At 36.5% G+C, this 17673-nt stretch overlaps 1 protein-coding gene across 1 annotated transcript in view; it reads left to right on the forward strand.

The window, feature by feature from the left end:
* The window catches only part of CSMD3 (CUB and Sushi multiple domains 3), a 604389-nt gene that overhangs the window by 183269 nt on the left and 403447 nt on the right, over window positions 1-17673 (forward strand). Inside the window, exon 5 of the mRNA XM_008929222.3 lies at window positions 1665-1872. Within this exon, the coding sequence (XP_008927470.2) occupies window positions 1665-1872 (208 nt within the window). The remainder of the gene's footprint in view (window positions 1-1664; window positions 1873-17673) is intronic.

Here is a 17673-nt window from a genome sequence, read left to right on the forward strand (position 1 = left end):
TATTTTTCTGAATGTCCTTAATGCACGAAAACAGTACTGTTATTACTATTATTATTTTTGGGTTTTTTATTCCTTTCACAGTAAAGGACCAGAACCTGTGATGCGATGACGTTTCTCAGTTTTGTTGTATTTAGTGGATTCAAAGTGCACTGGCTAATTAGTAAGATTAAATCTAAGATATGTTTTTACTTTGCTTTTCTATCTGTCCATGGCATAATTTAGCAGAATTTTTTAGAGACAAAACCTAGTATTTTAAACTCCTAAACTGCTGCAATTAAGAGATTTCTTACAGTCAGGAATTTTTTCCTTTCTGTTAGAAGTGAACCATTATATGTGTCAGAATTCTTTAAAGTTTTTTTTTCTGTGATGCTTTACTTCTTAAAGGGTTTTTTCTATCTTTATCATTAATTTTTCATGAGTATTGACTGGGTTTTCAGACTCTAGGGCAAGTTTTATTCATGTTAGCACTCTAATTAAGCAGAAAAAGAACTACTTTTCAAGTATGCTTCAAACATTTGGCTAATAAACTGAATAAGCAATGCAATATTTCCATGTAAGTTATTTGAAAGGTATTTCCATTTTTGAAAGTAGTAGCACTACAGTGCTGAACAATTTTATTAGCTCACAGAAGAAAATTTACCATAAGATCCTCAAAAACAATTTTTGAGTTATTAGGCATACACACAATTAATAAAGAAGATACATAACATCAGTCATTTGAGAATTGTTTTCTCGTAGAATTAGTTCTATTAGAACTGATTTTATAAATTTTATAAATCCAATGTTTGCCTAGTTTATTGAGTATAAGATTGTTTCAAAAAATATGCTGAGTTGAAAGGGACAGTGTCATTGAGTCCAACTCCTGACCCTGCCCAGGACCATTCCCAAAAGTCACATCATGTATGCTAAAAAATAGAGCATTCTTGTGTCAAGAGTCACCCTCACAAAAAAAATAATTGGTTGTGATGATTGGTAAAATAATTTCATGATTATTCACAAACTGTAGGGAATGTATTCCTATGGTCAAAGTTGAAATATTTGATTTATTAAAACTTGTACCCATTAAAATGACTCTGATGTAAACATTTTATTTGCAAAAGTGTCTTGCATCTGACATTAAGAAATCACTCATGAATGACTTTGTTTTGAAAACTGATCAGCTGTTTGAAAACTGGAAAAAGATAATTGGAGAATGCTCACTAAAATAAAATATAACAATATAATTAGCATAAGATGGATAAGATTCTCATGATTCTTTTCTCAGTATAATGTGACTGCTGCACATTACATGTCAGACTGCATATGATAGGGATTAAACGCAACTTGCTTTATGAAAACATTTTTGGTTAAAGAGGAAATAATGAAATTTTTGCAGGCTATTGTAAAGTGAGTGAAACAATACTAATCAAGGTTTATAATCTACTACTAAGTACTAGATTATAAAAATATGTGCTGGCAAAAGTATTATAATTCTTAAATAATTGAAACATGAAGCAATTACTTCTTTAACACCTTAAACTTGCAGCTACATTCCAAGTCAAACATGTTACAAAATCTTAAGCAATTGTTCACCTAAAAGGCAATAAAATTCTATCCTCAGCAAGAAAGTATAAATTTTAAGGAGTGATTTTAATCATATTTATAATTATTTGATTTTTTAACAGCTGAGGATGCTTGTGGAGGAACTATGAGAGGATCCAGTGGAATCATCTCGAGCCCCAACTTTCCTAATGAATATCATAATAATGCAGATTGCACATGGACAATTGTTGCAGAACCTGGTGATACTATCTCACTCATATTTACAGATTTCCAAATGGAAGAAAAATATGATTATTTGGAAGTAGAAGGTTCTGAACCACCTACAATAGGGTAAGTCAAATGTTGCAATTTTAATGTGGTAAAAAAAATATGGTGAAATGTGGAAGTACAACTTTTTGTTACTTTTCCTTTTGTCAATAGGTAGTCTTGCTGATTAAAAAAAAAAAAAAGAAACAAAACAAAAAAAAACACATTAATGATTTTTACCATGGCATAATTGTTGATATTCCAATTTCAGCTGTAAAATTATTTCCAAATGTAGTCCAACCATTTAGCATCAAGATGAAAGGCACTGTAGACTCATTCACCTCATTGTAGATCTAACTGTTCTAACCATTATTGTATTTAAAATGTACATATTTAGAAATAGAATGGAATGGACTGTTGCTCTGGTAAGGATTGGTGAAGCCTACAGAGAATTTCATAATGTCAGAAAGTGAATGGCATGGTGGCCTTTTCAACACAGAGCTGGGGGGATTTAGAACTGGCCACACCTGTTGGTCACAGATTCTTTCTGGAGGATTTTCTGTGCAGAGAACTGTACACAGCACTAAATAATTTGCCCTGAGTGTGGTTGGAGATACACTTACCTAGAAATTTCCATCCTGAACTGTGGCTGAGTAGTCACAGTACTCTTTGGGTTTGGTTTTACTCCAAATATACTACCTTTAAGGAGTATTTATAACTGTTTGTTTGTTGGTTGGTTTAACAGTAATAATAAAATTTTTGTTATTCTGACTGCTCCAGTTCTTGATCTTAGTGTAGATGCATTATGTAGATAATGTAAAACAAGTCCAACAAATAAAATAGTAGATATCCAGTTTCAAGATCAAATTCACTTAAGTAGAAAAAATAAATCGTACATTCTTTGGTTTTCTGGTGTGGTAGTTTTGTGGTAACACAGAACCACTCTACTCAAGAGACATGTCAATATGACAAATCCTTGTGTTTGTTTTATTGGTTTAGTTATGCTATTGATTCACAAAAAAAGAGGATGTATACAAACCCATAAATAGCAGTTATGATCTCCAGTAAAATCTTAAGCTCTTAACTGGCTCATAAAGCAGTATGGGGGTTCTGCACAACAGACAGGTGTGTGAACAACAGGTGATACAACAGGTGGTTCTCTAGACACATTAAATTCAGTAGAGTCTTGTTTTTTTAATATCGATATTAACCCTACTTCAAACATAGCATAGACCAAATAAACAGAATTATTTTTGATTTTATCACAAGAAAATATCCCAAATTAGATAATTACATTGTTTTGAAAGCAATCAGTCTTGGTTTCTATAACTGATGCTTATAAGTAAAATATTTTTTATTACTTTAGGGTGTAGTGGAAGTCTATAGACTAATTCTAAGCTTTAGCAAACAGTGTTTTACAATTTGATTTAATTCATACTTCTACCTACATAGTTAATTACCTCTATTAGAATATTACTTAATTGCCAGTGAGTTTTTCTAGCTCTTAAACTGAAATCTTTTGAACTAGTTGTCAGCTAGAATAATTTTTAAAAAATAATTTGTAATAATTAGTGAGATATTACCAATGACATTAATTCATGGGTGGGCTTCGCGAACGAAGATTTGGGGAGGGCTCTACCCACGTTTGTTACAAGCTCGTTGGTCCCGTCGCTACAGGGCTTTGCAAATGCAGGTAAGGCCTTCGAGCCTGCACAATGGGTTTTTTAGGTGAGACACAGTATTGTGGAACTGACCCACCCTTTAATCCTAAAGGTTCATCTGCCGGTGGCAGCAAGGTCCTCAGGATGTAGGTTTAATTAGAGTATCCTTCTCTTAGATGGATGGCCTTACAGGGCTAAGCGAGCTTCATCTGCCCAGGTTTGGGATTAGAGTTGTCCTTCTCCTAGGATGACTGCCAGAAGGCTAACGAGCTTATCCTGCCCATGGATACCAATGACATACAGACGTTATTAATCACTTGAATAGCTAAATAGGCATTTGATTTTTCTTGAATGTGTTTTATGTATTCAGTCATGAGCTTCATACAATGATTTCATTTCTTGTTTTGCAAAAGGCTTTGGCTATATTCAAATGATATAATAAGATTACTTTATATATGGAAATTCCCATTATCTGTTTACAAAACATAAAAATTTACAAAGCTAATTTAATAATTGCTCATGTAGAGAAGCAGACTGGAAGCATATTCTTTTTTTAGCCTGTCATTTATATTCCCTAAATTAGATTGATATGTTCAATTATGGGAAAGTATCCCCCCCCATATGTTAGGAAAAACAGATTTGGAAAGCTTAATTAACAACAATTTGTTAATTAGATTTAGAACGGTAAACTTTATATCCCCTTAGACTTTCTCTAATCTAAAACCAGGCTCTTTAATTTTGGAAAAAAAAAGTACATAATTTATAAAAATTACTAAAAACTTATTGGTTGATCTGGATAATAAGTATTATTATAAAATAATTTCTTAGAAACTTTGGTTCTTTACGTGACTATTACACTTATTGATTTAAAAAAACCCTCAAATTTTTTTTCTTCTACCCATCTGCTGTGTAACAAAATATCCCTACTTTTTGATTCAAAGTAAAACAATGAACCAGAATATACATCAAGTAGATTGGTTGGAGTTATCCATGAGACAAGACTTGAAATTCTTTATGAAGTTTAATTTTCTGTAGTCTTCCAGTCAGTTGTTACAGTATTTCAGATATACCAAGTCTTTTCTGTAAGAAAATCTTGGTAGGCCATTTTCATTTAAGTAGTGGAAAAAAATTCTGTTGATGCCCTTCAGGGTTCTTGTCGTCTTGTTGCTTATTCTGATGTTTGGTAACTTGAGCTGAACTAAGGCATTTTTTGTACTTTGGAAGTGAAACAGAAAGAAAATTATTAGTTTGAGGAAATTATTTTCACCATTTTTTCTCAACAACAACAAAAATTAGGTAAGATCTAGTGAAATGTTCCTTTTTACCTAAGTGAAAAGTTGGGGTTTGAGACATTAGTTAGTGAAAGAAATAGCAATGTCATTATGGGATATCCAGCATATAGAAGTTCAGAGTTAAATCTTCTGAGAATATCTGAACATGTAAGAGTTTCCAGTGCCTCTAGGATGCTCTGGTTGGAATGTTTTACATATTTTGCTGTTGGTCACTTTTAGTGGAATATTTACTAATCACTGAGCAGAAAACTAGATTGATTCTCTAGGCTGCTTTGACATAGGTAACCTGGATTCGAGTATGTACTCCAGTCTGAAATATTAAGAGAATTATTAAAACACTAGTTAAGTAGTATAGAAGAAGTGTTAGAACCTCCTTCCCAGAACAGTCTCTGAAAGAGGTGCTTAGAGCACTCTCCAGATAAGAGCTGGTGAGGATGGACAGTATATAATATCACACTTTCCTAGATGAAGACATTACCTCTATATCTTCTGTTCCCCATTACCAGCTTAAATATGCTCTTGCTGGAAAACAAGTTGACAATTTTCCCTCCTATATATTTGGAGAGCTTAGTTATGATAGAAAAAAACCACAAACAAACAAGCCTAAAACAAAACAAAAAACCCAGCAAAGGTGTTAGATTAATTGAATTTGAAACGTTAATATGTTTTGAATTAACTAATGTATTTTTGGTGGATGGATTGGAAAGTGATAGAAAATAATGGTTGTCATAAAATATGTGCTTAGAGCCTTTACTCAGAGAACTACGGATGTAGTCTTGTGGCAGTTTGACAATCTCAACCTATGACAAGTCTGAATAAAGATCACATTTTCTTTACAAGGAACACATTATGCAAAATTTTTATTGTTTACATGTGCCTTAATTGAAAGGTGTTTTGAGAGTGTAACAGTGTCTCAAATATTGTTGGGCAAATGTACTTAACTTGTAGCATGATAAAACAAAAAGTCCAAAGATTTCAGCTCTGTTCTTACTGGGTAAGAGTGGACTTCTAAAAAAATCTTTGTGTAGTGTTCTAATAATTGACCTACCACTGTCAAGTTCATACAAAGTAATAGGGCATCTAAAGTACTCTGCTATCACATGTGAATTTGAAATATGATATGATTACTTTTTTTAAAGCAAAATAACTCACCTCACTTCTTTCTTACTGATACTGTATTCTTGGGTATTTAAAAGTATTTCCTGTTATATTTTCCTAAAATGTAAGGGAAACATAGAGTCTTCAATAATAAATTGAAGTATTGTCTAGACTATCTATTTCTGATTTTAGCCAAATTATAATTTTTTCATATATAAATCTGCTGCAGACACCACAGCAGGGACTTCCCTGCAGCACATGATGTAGATCATAGTGAAGCAGGCTGTCTCCCTGCAACCTCTGAAGGTTCATGGTGGAGCAGATATCCACCTGCTGCTTGAGGAAGACCCCATGCTGGAGCAGATGTTGATGCTCAAAGGAGGCTGGGAAGCCCAAAGGCTTCTGGCAGGAACTGTGACCCCGTGCATGACTCACATTGGAGCAGTCTGTTCCTGAAGGACTGTGCCCTGTGGAAGGGACCCATGCTGAACCAGTTTATTACAAACTTCAGTCCATGGGAAAGACTCACTTTGGGGAAGTTGGGGAGGATCATACTGGAGCACGGGAAGAGTGTGAGGAGTCCTCCGCCTGAGGAGAAAAGAGTGGCAGATACAATGTGTGATGAACTGACGTCAGTCCCCATTCCCTGTCATGCTCTGCTCTGGATAAAGAAGGTGGAGAAAATCATGAGTAAAACTGGGGAGGTGTATTTAAGATTTTTTTTTCCTTCTTATTATTCCTACTCTGATTTTACTGATTTAATTTCCCCAAGGCACATCTGTTTTACCTATGATGGAAACTGGTGAATGATCTCTCCCTGTCCATATCTCAACCCATGAGCCTTTTATTATGCTTTCTTTCCCCTGTCCAGCTGAGAAGGAGAATGATAGAGAAGCTTTGGTGGACTTCTGGTGTCCAGCCTGGGTCAGCCCACCACAGTGACATACCTGATGAACTTTTCAGTGGATGTGATGTGTTTCCATTCATTTTTTTATATTGTGGACTTAATTTGTTTACTGTTCTTTGTAGGACAGCTAAGGAAAATTTATTAAGCAGACTTTATTCATTACAAATTTACAGCAATCATAATTTCCCTGTAGGGGTTTTGTGAAGCTATTTCTCATTTTTTAAAAAAGTGCATAATTCATGAAGGTTGGAAGCTCAAATAAAAAACATGAGAAAACATTTAGTTTTAAATGAATAGTATCAATATACTGATTGGTCAGTAGCTTTAAACACACTGTTCGTGAATGTCACAGTAGATTCTCTTTTTCATTTTGTAAGAAGATAATTATATTTTAACTTCAAGTATTGTCATAATGTTGCACTTACTGGCTTTTTTTACCAAATCCAAGCTTACAAACTCTGTTAATAAAGTTTCAAAATATTAGTAGTATGTTTAGAAAGGGCTTAGACAAATAACTTACAGTCTTTTATAGAGAAACAGTATGTTTAAATTAATATTCATATAGAATAAACTTTAAATTATATAAACTAAAGGTAATTTACCTCTAAGTTATATAAATTTCACAGAGGAAAAAATAATTTTGTAAAGTTTTGGTGATGATGTAGTATGGTATTGCAGTAACATGTGAACATTATTTAGAAAAGTCATTTTGGATCAGAAAATGTTTATGTTTGGTGTTCAGTGTCTGATAGTGGCAATAACAGTTGCTTAGGAAAAGAATAGAACACACTGGGATGATGCCCTTCCCCCTTGTGTAGACATAGCTTCTGCAGTCAGTGATTTAGGAACTTCTTGAAACAATGTTTTTCTTAAAATCATGTGTTAAATAGCTGTAAATAAATCTTTCTTTTGTTAATTAGTCATTTTTCAAGGTTTATTATTCAAGACCCTCTGTAGAGTACCAAATGAGTTTAAAAAAATAAAATCCAAGCAGGTTGTATTAATGGGTACCCTGTTACCCACACAATCATGTATTCCTGAAAATAACCTGAATTGATGAGTCGGTCATATCGTTCCACTACAGAGGATATATCATCCCTTTCCTTTCATTCATCCCTGTATATACAAATTTTCTTAATCAACTTAATCAATGCTTCCTTATAAATCCTGGAAACCTGGTCATATGTGTTGTGCAAGGATCTGTTTTTCTCAAGATTTCTCTCTCCCTGAGACTGAATTAGCTGTGGGATCAATATGTCCTAGGTTCCACCTCAGTTGATGGTATGAACAAGAATGTGTTGGGTTCACCCTCATTATTCGTAGAGTAGTCATTTGATCCTTATTCCAGGATGGCACTATGCATTTTGAAAGCATCCCACATTTTCACATGTTTGTAGCCTTTATACCATGTTGTAAATCCATCACCCTGCAGGTATGCAATACACATGAGAGCAGCATGTTACATCAAACATTTTGAGCACTAAGAACAGGCAAAATATATCTTAGAAAAATGGAGAAGGGTCATAGGAAATTTTGTCCAAGTACTACTCAACCTGGTTGTTGCCCATTCACTCTAGAGGAGCCTTAGTGTCATAGCATTCATGGTCTGATCCCTTATCATTGCTTGGGACAAGTGGTTTTAGCGCTATAGAACTCCTGTAATATCTAGAATATGAAATCTCCTGCTCTTGTGTTCCTCATGATGCTGTGTCTAAAATACATGTAGCATCTTACATCTAATTTTCTATGCTTTTGCTGTCATTTGCAATTTAATTATGGAGAAAATCATAGAATCATAGAATAATTAAGGTTAGAAAAGACATCCAAGATCATCAAGTCCGGTCTTTGACCGAACAAAGGTTATTTGGTTATTTGTCATTAATTAACATTTCCTGACTCTTAAGCCCATTTTACTAGTGCTATGAAAGAACAAGATGATAAATAGAACCTTTAAGACATAGTATTGAAGAATATATCAACTAGTGCTGATTAAAAGCAAAGTGAGGATAATCAACCAGATAACAGTTATTATGGAAAAGGGTATTATTTGGGGTTGGGGTTTTTTTGAGAGGAAAATGCAGTTATCCATGCTAGACATCTACATGGTAATTTTTATTGACAGTTCAGTTACAATAGAAATTAGCCTTCAGGAGGCATTTAAAAATTAAGTATACTGTTGTTGACAATTAAACTACATCAGACACATGCATTAATAAAACAGGTTCTCAATCAGATCTTTTTAACAAAGTGTTTATTTGATTTATGCAACCATCCAGTGTCTGAATAGGCTAGATTTATTTTCAGTCAATGTACTTCATTAAATAATGCTTATATCTAAGGCTACAGGAAAACCTCTGCCTGACATAAATGTGGCTGCACAGGGATAGACAATCACATCTCAGTAGTGCAAGTACCAATGAAAATAATAATATTTTGAAGAAAAAAACCCAAAACAGACAAGACAAGAAGCAGAGGTGCTCATAAGAAGAGATTAAAATGGAAGGAAAAAAACCCACCTCAGACCCAGCAATTATTTTCTTGAAAAATCACTTCAAATGAGAAAGTGAAAAGTATAATTGTTTCCTTTTTATAAATGAAGACTGGTGACACGGCTTTAGATATTAAAACTGTTTTCTCACTAATACAAACTTTCAAAATCTGTGTTTAATGCTCAGAGGGAGGACTCAGGAAAGCAATGTTTATGAGTAATATGATTCTAATAAGGATGTTAAAAGACCTAGATGATGGACAGATTGTAATCTGATAGGAATTCAATTAAAATTTAAAGAATAGTAGTAAAACTTATATTGCTTAACACAGGAAATGCCTTCAGAAGAGTGTTGTGATTATAGCCAAATAGGTGGAAAGATTTATTCAATTAATATAGTAAACAAAGTTCAGTCATAAAACCCTGCTGTAATTAGCAGAGTATTTGCTTACTGATAGTGGATAGAATTAATTTTTGCTAGATTTAATTGCAGGGAAAAAAAAAAGTGACTGCAGCTGCCAAGTTTTGGAGTGCCTAAGTCCTTCTCCCCTTCTAAAGCAGGGAACAGAAGGTAACAGAGATAATGCTTAACTGTGGAACAGGGTGAGCAGAAAATCAGGAATAGGAAGAATACTAATGCTAAAAATATTGTCTGGTTTGAGCCCTTGATAATCCATCCATTGTGTGTTATCATTTTCATCTTTTTCTGAAGGACTGAGAATAAAAATGAAGTGTTTGCTTTCTTTACACAGAAACCAAGTATTTCTGCCCTTTAGTGTTTGTTTCTGTGGTTTAATTTTTTGCTTGGTAGATCAGCATTTCACCTGTGTCATTTCCATGAGGTCATTTGGAACCATCCAAGAAGCAGAGTGCATTCCACAATGTGTAGGGTCAGGCACAATGGTAATGTCAGGAGGGGAATTTGTTACAGTGATTGTGGAGGTTAATGGAACATTTTTCGTTGTTCTGTTGTGTGATTCCATTTGGAAATCATCATCTGAAAAGGACTTTGAAACTGATTTTACATCTATTACTTTCAAAATTCTTACTGAAACATGAAAAAGATTTGAATCTAAGAGAGGAAAAAATATGAAATCATATGTTTAACAGTAGAAGTGGAGGCTTTTTCTTGGTGTCATTTTGCACTATTTGTTCTATTTCTGAAGAATCATAGAAGCATAGAATCAGCCAGGTTGGAAAGGACCTCTGAGATCATCAAGTCCAACCCTTGATCCAACACCACCATGGTTACTAGACCATGGCACTAAGGTCACATCCAGTCTCATCTTAAAAACCTCCAGTGATGGAGAATCCACCACTTCCTTGGGCAGCCCATTCCAATGCCTGATTACCCTCTCTGTAAAGAATTTCTTCATGATATCTAACCTAAACCTCCCCTGGCAGAGCTTAAGACCATGCCCTCTTGTCTTACTGATAGCTGCCTGGGAGAAGAGACCAACCTCCACCTGGCTACAATCTCCTTTCAGGGAGTTGTAGAGAGTGATGAGGTCTCCCCTGAACCTTGTCTTCTCCAGACTAAACAAGAAATAGAAGGTCCTTCCATAGTATCCTGTTCTTGTGGGGTTTTCTGCATTAATTTCTCAGGTTGTAGTTCAAAGTGTAGTGCACAAACATGTCTCAAACTTTTCAAGCAGAATATACACATACGAGACATGTAGCTACTTTGTGGCGTTTACACTAAACAGACTCAGTGCTTAGTAAAGGGAGATTCTGACTTTAGGAAATTGCCATATCCATGGCAATGCCAATCAACCAAAGGTGTAAATACAAAATTTAATCCTGGTACTCAAATTGTTATCTGTGCATCCATATAACTAGGTTGTAAGGAAACACAAGACAGAGTGATAAAACCTTATAAACCAGATCAGCATTGAAGGTTGCTCAGTGCTTTATCCAGACTGGTGTTGTAAATCTCCAAAGATGGAGACTGAACAACTTGTGTGGGCAATCTTCTTCAATGCCTGACTGTCCTCAGGGGGGAAAAAGCTTTTCCTTTTTTTTCTTTATTTAGAAATCGTTTTCAGTCGTAATAAGCACACAAGACTTCATTATCTCCAAACATCTGTTTGAGGTTCAGAAATCTCCTGTGGATAGGCAGTGGTATGACCTTTCCTCTGAGCAGGTTGACTGATCTTACCAATCCTAGCTCATGAGTTGTAGACACATGGGATCATATTGGAGTCCTTCCTTCCTGAGGCTGATGTCCCACTCATAGGGATATGTACATGACCAGAGACATGTATATCTTCCTCCAGACTTCTAAAAGCTAAAGCTTATCTGGCACATGTGATTTATTACTATATAATAGAGTCAAGCCTCGGTGAGACAACTATCAATTAAATTACTGTGTACTTACATCAGGCAGGGAGTCAGATGCAGTCAGAGAATCACCTTGGCTCATTTTGCTGAAAATGAATACTTTACATGGCCACTGTGATGTTGCTTCCCACTTTTATTTCCAGCTCATCCCCTACCTTGTGTTGTCTCAGACGTTTACCCAGTCACAAAGAACTGCACCAGGAAGTGATACAGATAAAACCCAAGGTTTTTTTCATCTTGTGTTAGTCAGCAGGTAGCCCAAGAGTTGAAGAGAACAGTGAGGCACATCGGGAGTGAAAAGTGTTTCTTGAAGGAGTAGGAACACTTTATTGTCAAAATAAAGCCTGAACTGTTTTCTTCTCAGGTATTTGTAGATTGAATGACAGTATCTATGCAAGGATTTACTTTTTTTTTTTTTTTTTTTACATTATGCGCAGACACTTCACAGAGTTAGTTGATTTCCTTTATGTTTTTTTTTTTTACTGTATCCTTAGTTTCATGTATTCCTGTGGTGGTGTAAAATATTTCATTTTGTTTAATGTACACAGTGTCAGGAAGACAGTACTTCATTGTTGCTGTTGCAGAAGATAGTGTATCCTGGTGGTTAAATGCACTTGTTCTGAGGAACCACTTCTGAAGCTGCTCCTAATTTCTTACCTTTCCTATGTTCATGAGTACTGCAAAAGTGAACATTTGAAAGCCTTATCTGAAGTTGGATATTTTCATTATTCTGATGGAACTTTTTAATATGTATGAAGGTATACTCACCTGGAGTCAAACAGATATCCACCAGCAGTTATCAAATGAGCAGTTATACATTGGATGGGCTTTTTACATACATTCTTCTCAACAGAGATAGGATTATATTATATTACTTCACAAAGTCTTATCAACGTTATTATTATCATCAAAGTCTTATCAAATTGTTCAGAAACAAATTGAAAAATAGTTCTCATGACCCTTTATATGCAAGAAGAGTACTCAGGTTTTTCCACCATCCCTCTTGAACAAAGGTTTACTGAATGCTGTTTTTGTGCTTCTGTGGCTCACTTTAACCCTCTTTGAATGGAGCAGCCCAGAGTGCTTCCAGTGTGGGTTATTTGTAACTCTATTTTGTAGAAACCCAGTAAATAAAAGTCTAAACCTTGTGGATTTTACTAATGAATACTTAAAAAACATGATCAGTAATAAAAATGAACAAAACCAAAAAATCTGGAGTCTCTTCACAGCAGTTTCTGGGAAAAAAAAAAATAGAGATAGGAAGATGGGTTGAGGATTTAATGGAGCACTTTCACTGTGCTTACTCCAGCAGAATAGTGCACTTGTTTTCATGTGGTCATTCGCTATAGTCTCAGGATGGCAATTGTTAGAGTAGTGAGGGAGATTGATTGCTCTTATCTTGACTGAAACACCAGTGACTGAACTTGCAAGTAAGGCTGAAACAGCCACATTTTATCCTGCATGAGTCGTATGGTGGGGGAAAGTGTATTAGGACAACATAAATCTCAAAACAAGACAGGGAAAAGAAAAAACTACAACCAACTCAAAAAACCAAAGAACAACTAAACCTCAAAACATATAGTGTTTCATTTGCCATTCTAGAGTAATTAAAACTCCACACTTTCTTGTCATATGGTCTGAGTCCCTGCCATGTTTACTTTATTCAGCAAAGTAAGTGGCGTGTTGTGGGAGAACAGTAATCCCTGAAGAGATAATCCCAAATCACTCTTGTTTCTAGATTCTGAATTTAAAACTTTTGTATGTTTTGTACATCGGGTGAACTATATGCATTCATATTTCCGACTTTTATGTCTCAGGCACAAGAACCAAAAGTACAATATTTTGAATACATGAATGAAATCCTTTGCATTCATGAATAAATCCTGACAGGATAAAGCATTGCTTATATTGGCCCGACAGACTAATTAGAACTTCAGATGCTGATGCTTCTTTTTGTGATCGTCCATCTGTTTTTCTTGTGGAAATCAGTTTAGGTGATTTAGAGTGCAAATTCCCTTGTAAAATGAACCAGTGACTAAAACAAACCATTATGCATCTTTTGAAACTGCTAATGCAATTCTGTTATATTAAGGATCAACACAATGTCAAACCAGTGTCAGAGCAATTTTTTATAATTGCATGCCATCCAATATGCAGGTGCCCAGTCACAACCCACAGGTTCCTGGTCATGACATAACGGTCAGTACAAAAAGAAAATAAGCCATTCATGTATACTTACTGTATGTTTATTTCTTTTGCATACAGTAGGTCATGAAAGTGACAAAACCCCACAAAATTAAGCAATCTAGAACTTCAATATGAGGGGACATGCTCTCTTTGATCTGTTTGTTAACAGAGAGGGGCTCATGGTGAAGTGGCGATTGATGACTGTCTTGGGCACAGCAACCATGAAAGAAATCAAGTTTAAAATCTCTGATGACAGGAGGAAAACCTCCATCAAAACTTCAACTCTGTACATGAGGAGAGCAGACTTCAGGCTGCTCAGGAAACTAATTGATAAAGTCCCCTGGGAAAATGCTTTTGAAGGTGTTGAGATTCATTGATGTTAGTCAGTTTTTAAGTGTCACCTACTAAGAGCTCAGGAGCAGGAGATTCCCAAAGGTTGGAAGTAAAACAGGTGAGGCAGAAAGCCATTTTAACTGAGGAGGGATCTTCTTTAGGAGCTAAAGCGAAAAAATAAAGTGTACAGCCAGTGGAAACAAGGTCGAGTGAGATGGAAGGAATACGGAGATGTAGCCCACCACTTCAAGGAGAATATTTGTTTGGCCAAAGCTCAATTAGAGTTGAAGCTGGTCAGTACTGTGGAGGACAAGAAAAAGGACTTTTAAAAAATGTGTGAATAGCAAAAGGCAGTGTGGAAATAACATTGACTCATTACTTGATGAGAATGGTCACCTCAAAAATAGGGACACAGACAAGGCAAGGATGTTTAATGCTTTCTTAGTGTTTGTTTTCGACACTGATTATGGGTTCAGGGAATCCCAGTGCCTTGACCTGGAGGACCATGACTGTGAGAATGATCAACTTCCAGTAAGATCAGAACTTGTGTGGGATCTGCTCCTTCAGCTAGATCCTGATACATCTATGGGACCTGATAGGACTCATACAAGTGTATTCAAATAAATGGCTGATGTCATCATGACACCTCTGTCAATGATTTGGGAATCTAGAGAGTTCCCAGTCAAATGGAAGCTTGCAAATGTTGTCCCAGTTTTCAATAAGAGCCAGAGGTGTGACCCTGGTAACTTATAGGCCTGTCAGTCTCACTTCAGTACCTGTTAAATCATGGGAAGATTATTCTGGGAGTTATTGAAAAACACCTGAAAGATAATGCAGTCACTGGTTATAACCAGTATGGGTTCATGAAGGGAAAATTCTGTTTGTCAAACTTAGTTTCCTTTTATGGCAAGGTAACCCATCTACTTGATCAAGGGAAGAGAGTTGATGTAATCTTTTTGTATTTCAGTAAAACTTTCAATACTGTCTCTCACAGGATCCTTCTTGCCAAAATGTGCAGCACACAGCTGAATAAACACATGAGATGGGTGAGAAACCAGCTCATGGGTCAGGTACAAAGGGTTATAGTAAATGGGGTAACATCAGGCTGGTGATGAGTCACTAGTGGGGTTCCAAAGTGCTCTATTTTAGGCCAGTGCTCTTCAGTGTCTTCATAAATTACTTACAGGCAGGACTTGAAGGTGTACTAAGTTTGCAGATGACACTAAATTGGGAGAAGCTGTTGACTCCTTCGAAGGCAGGGAGTCCCTGAAGAGAGACCTTGACAAATTAGAGGACTGGGCAATCACCAACCGTATGAAGTTCAACAAAGGAAAGTACTGGATTCTGCACCTGGGATGGGGCAACCCTGGATGTATGTACAGACTGAGAAATGAGAGATTGTAGAACAGCACTGGGAAAACGTACCTGGAGATCCTGGTTGATGGCAAGTCAAGTATGGGTCAACAATGTGCCCTGGCAGCCAGGAGGGCCAACCATATCCTGGGGTGCATCAGGCAAAGTGTCACCAACTGGTCAAAGGAGGTGACTGTCCCACTGTATTCTTCTCTGATGTGGCCTCACCTTGAGTACTGTGCAGTTTTGGATGGCACAATATAAGAATGAAGTAAAGCTATAAAGAGTGTCAAAAGGAAGGCTAGGAAAATGGTGAAGGGCCTTGAAGTGAAGCCATACAAGGAGCAGGTGAGGTCACTTGGCTTGTTCAGCCTGGAGAAGAGGAAACTGAGGGGAGATCTCATAGCATTCTGCACCTTCTTCAAGAGAGGGAGTGGATGATATCTTCTCTCTGACCAGTGACAGAACCCAAAATAATGGCATGAAGCTCTGACAGGGGAGGTTTAGGTTAGATATTAGGAAAAGCTTTTTCATGCAGAGGGTAGTTGGACACTGGAACATGTTCCCCAAGGAAGTGGTCACAGCACCAAACCTGCCAGAGTTCAAGAAGCATTTGGACAACACTCTCAGGCACATGGTGTGATTCTTGGGATTTCCTGTGCAGGGCCAGGAGCAGAATTTGATGATCCTTGTGGGTCCCTTCCAACTCTGGATATTTTACATTTCTATGAAGACCTGCTTGAAGGAACCTATTCAAAAAGCCTGAAGTCCATAAAACTTCTGGAAATTGTAATGGTGTATGAAGTGATGAATCTCATTATGTAGAATCACAGTTTCTGACACTCCTAGTGAATTACCTGTTACTCCTCATTGTCCGAAAAAAAATATTAGTCTTATTTAGCACATCAGCACATACATTATTAGATACCATCAAGGATATGATAGGTATTATACAGGTGTTATAATTCCAATCAAACCAATAAGAAATTTTTGCATGATTTATATAAACCATAGAAATTATCATATCTGAGATGTATTAAGAGTTTTGTATCTGTAAAACATTTTGAGTGCTGAAGTTCACAATTTTATTGTTTAGGTTATAAGAAAGTTCTACCTTCATTTAAAACTTGTGATAAAACTGAAAGCTGCCAAGTCATTATTTAAGGCATCAGCAAATATGGAATCTAATATTCCCACCTTGGACTTCTGGCAGGCAGGCTTTGGGCCGTTTAGGACTTTGATTGACAGAATCTTTTGGGAGTCAGTCCTGAAAGTCAAAGGAGTCCAGGAATGGTGGATGTGGTTCAGAAGGAAGTTGTTAAATATTCAGGAGCAGGCTGAATGTGTAGAAAATCGGCCTGGTTAAACAGGGAACTTAGGCTGGAACTTAGGGAAAAAAGAGAATCTATCGTCTCTGGAAAGAGAGTCAGGTAACTTAGAAGGACTAAAGGATGTAGGGAAAAGATTAGAAAGGCCAAAGTTCAACTAGGACTTTATTTGACTGCTGCACTGAAGAAAAACAGAAAAAGTTTCTACAAATACATTGGCAGCAACAGGAGGGTCAAGGAGCATCTCCATAATTTGTTGAATGCAGAGGGTAGCATAGAAGATGAGGAAAAGGCAGAGGTGCTTAATGCTTTCTTTGCCTCAGTCTTCAATATTGAGACCAGTTGTCCTCAGGACACCCAGTTCCCTCAGCTGGAAGGTGGCGATGGAGAGGTGAACGAAGCCCCCATATTCCAGGAGGAGATGGTTAGTGACCTGCTAGGACAATGAGACACCCACAGGCCTATCGGCCTTGATGGGATCCAACCCAGAGTAATGAAAGAACAGGTGAAAGAACTTGCCAAACCACTCTAAATCATCTACCAGCAGTCCTGGTTAACTGGAAAAATTCCAGCTGACTGGAAATGAGCAAATGTAATGCTCATTTACAAGGAGGGTCAGAAGGGCAATTCCAGGAATTACAGGCCTGTCAGCATAACCTTGGTTCTAGGCAAAGTTATGGAAGAGATCATCCTCAGTGAGATTGCACGACACATGCAGGACAAACAGGGGATCAAGCCCAGCCAACATGGATTTATGAAAGGCAGGTCCTACTTGACAAACCTGGTTTCCTTCTATGATAAAGTGATCCACTGAGGAGATGAGGGAAAGGCTGTGGATATAGCCTATCTAGACTTCAGTAAAGCGTTTGACATTATCTTCCGCAAAATCCTCCTAGAA

Source organism: Manacus vitellinus, unplaced genomic scaffold (assembly GCF_001715985.3).
Source record: "Manacus vitellinus isolate BGI_N305 unplaced genomic scaffold, ASM171598v3 scaffold_1_pilon, whole genome shotgun sequence".
Lineage (NCBI taxonomy): Eukaryota > Metazoa > Chordata > Aves > Passeriformes > Pipridae > Manacus > Manacus vitellinus.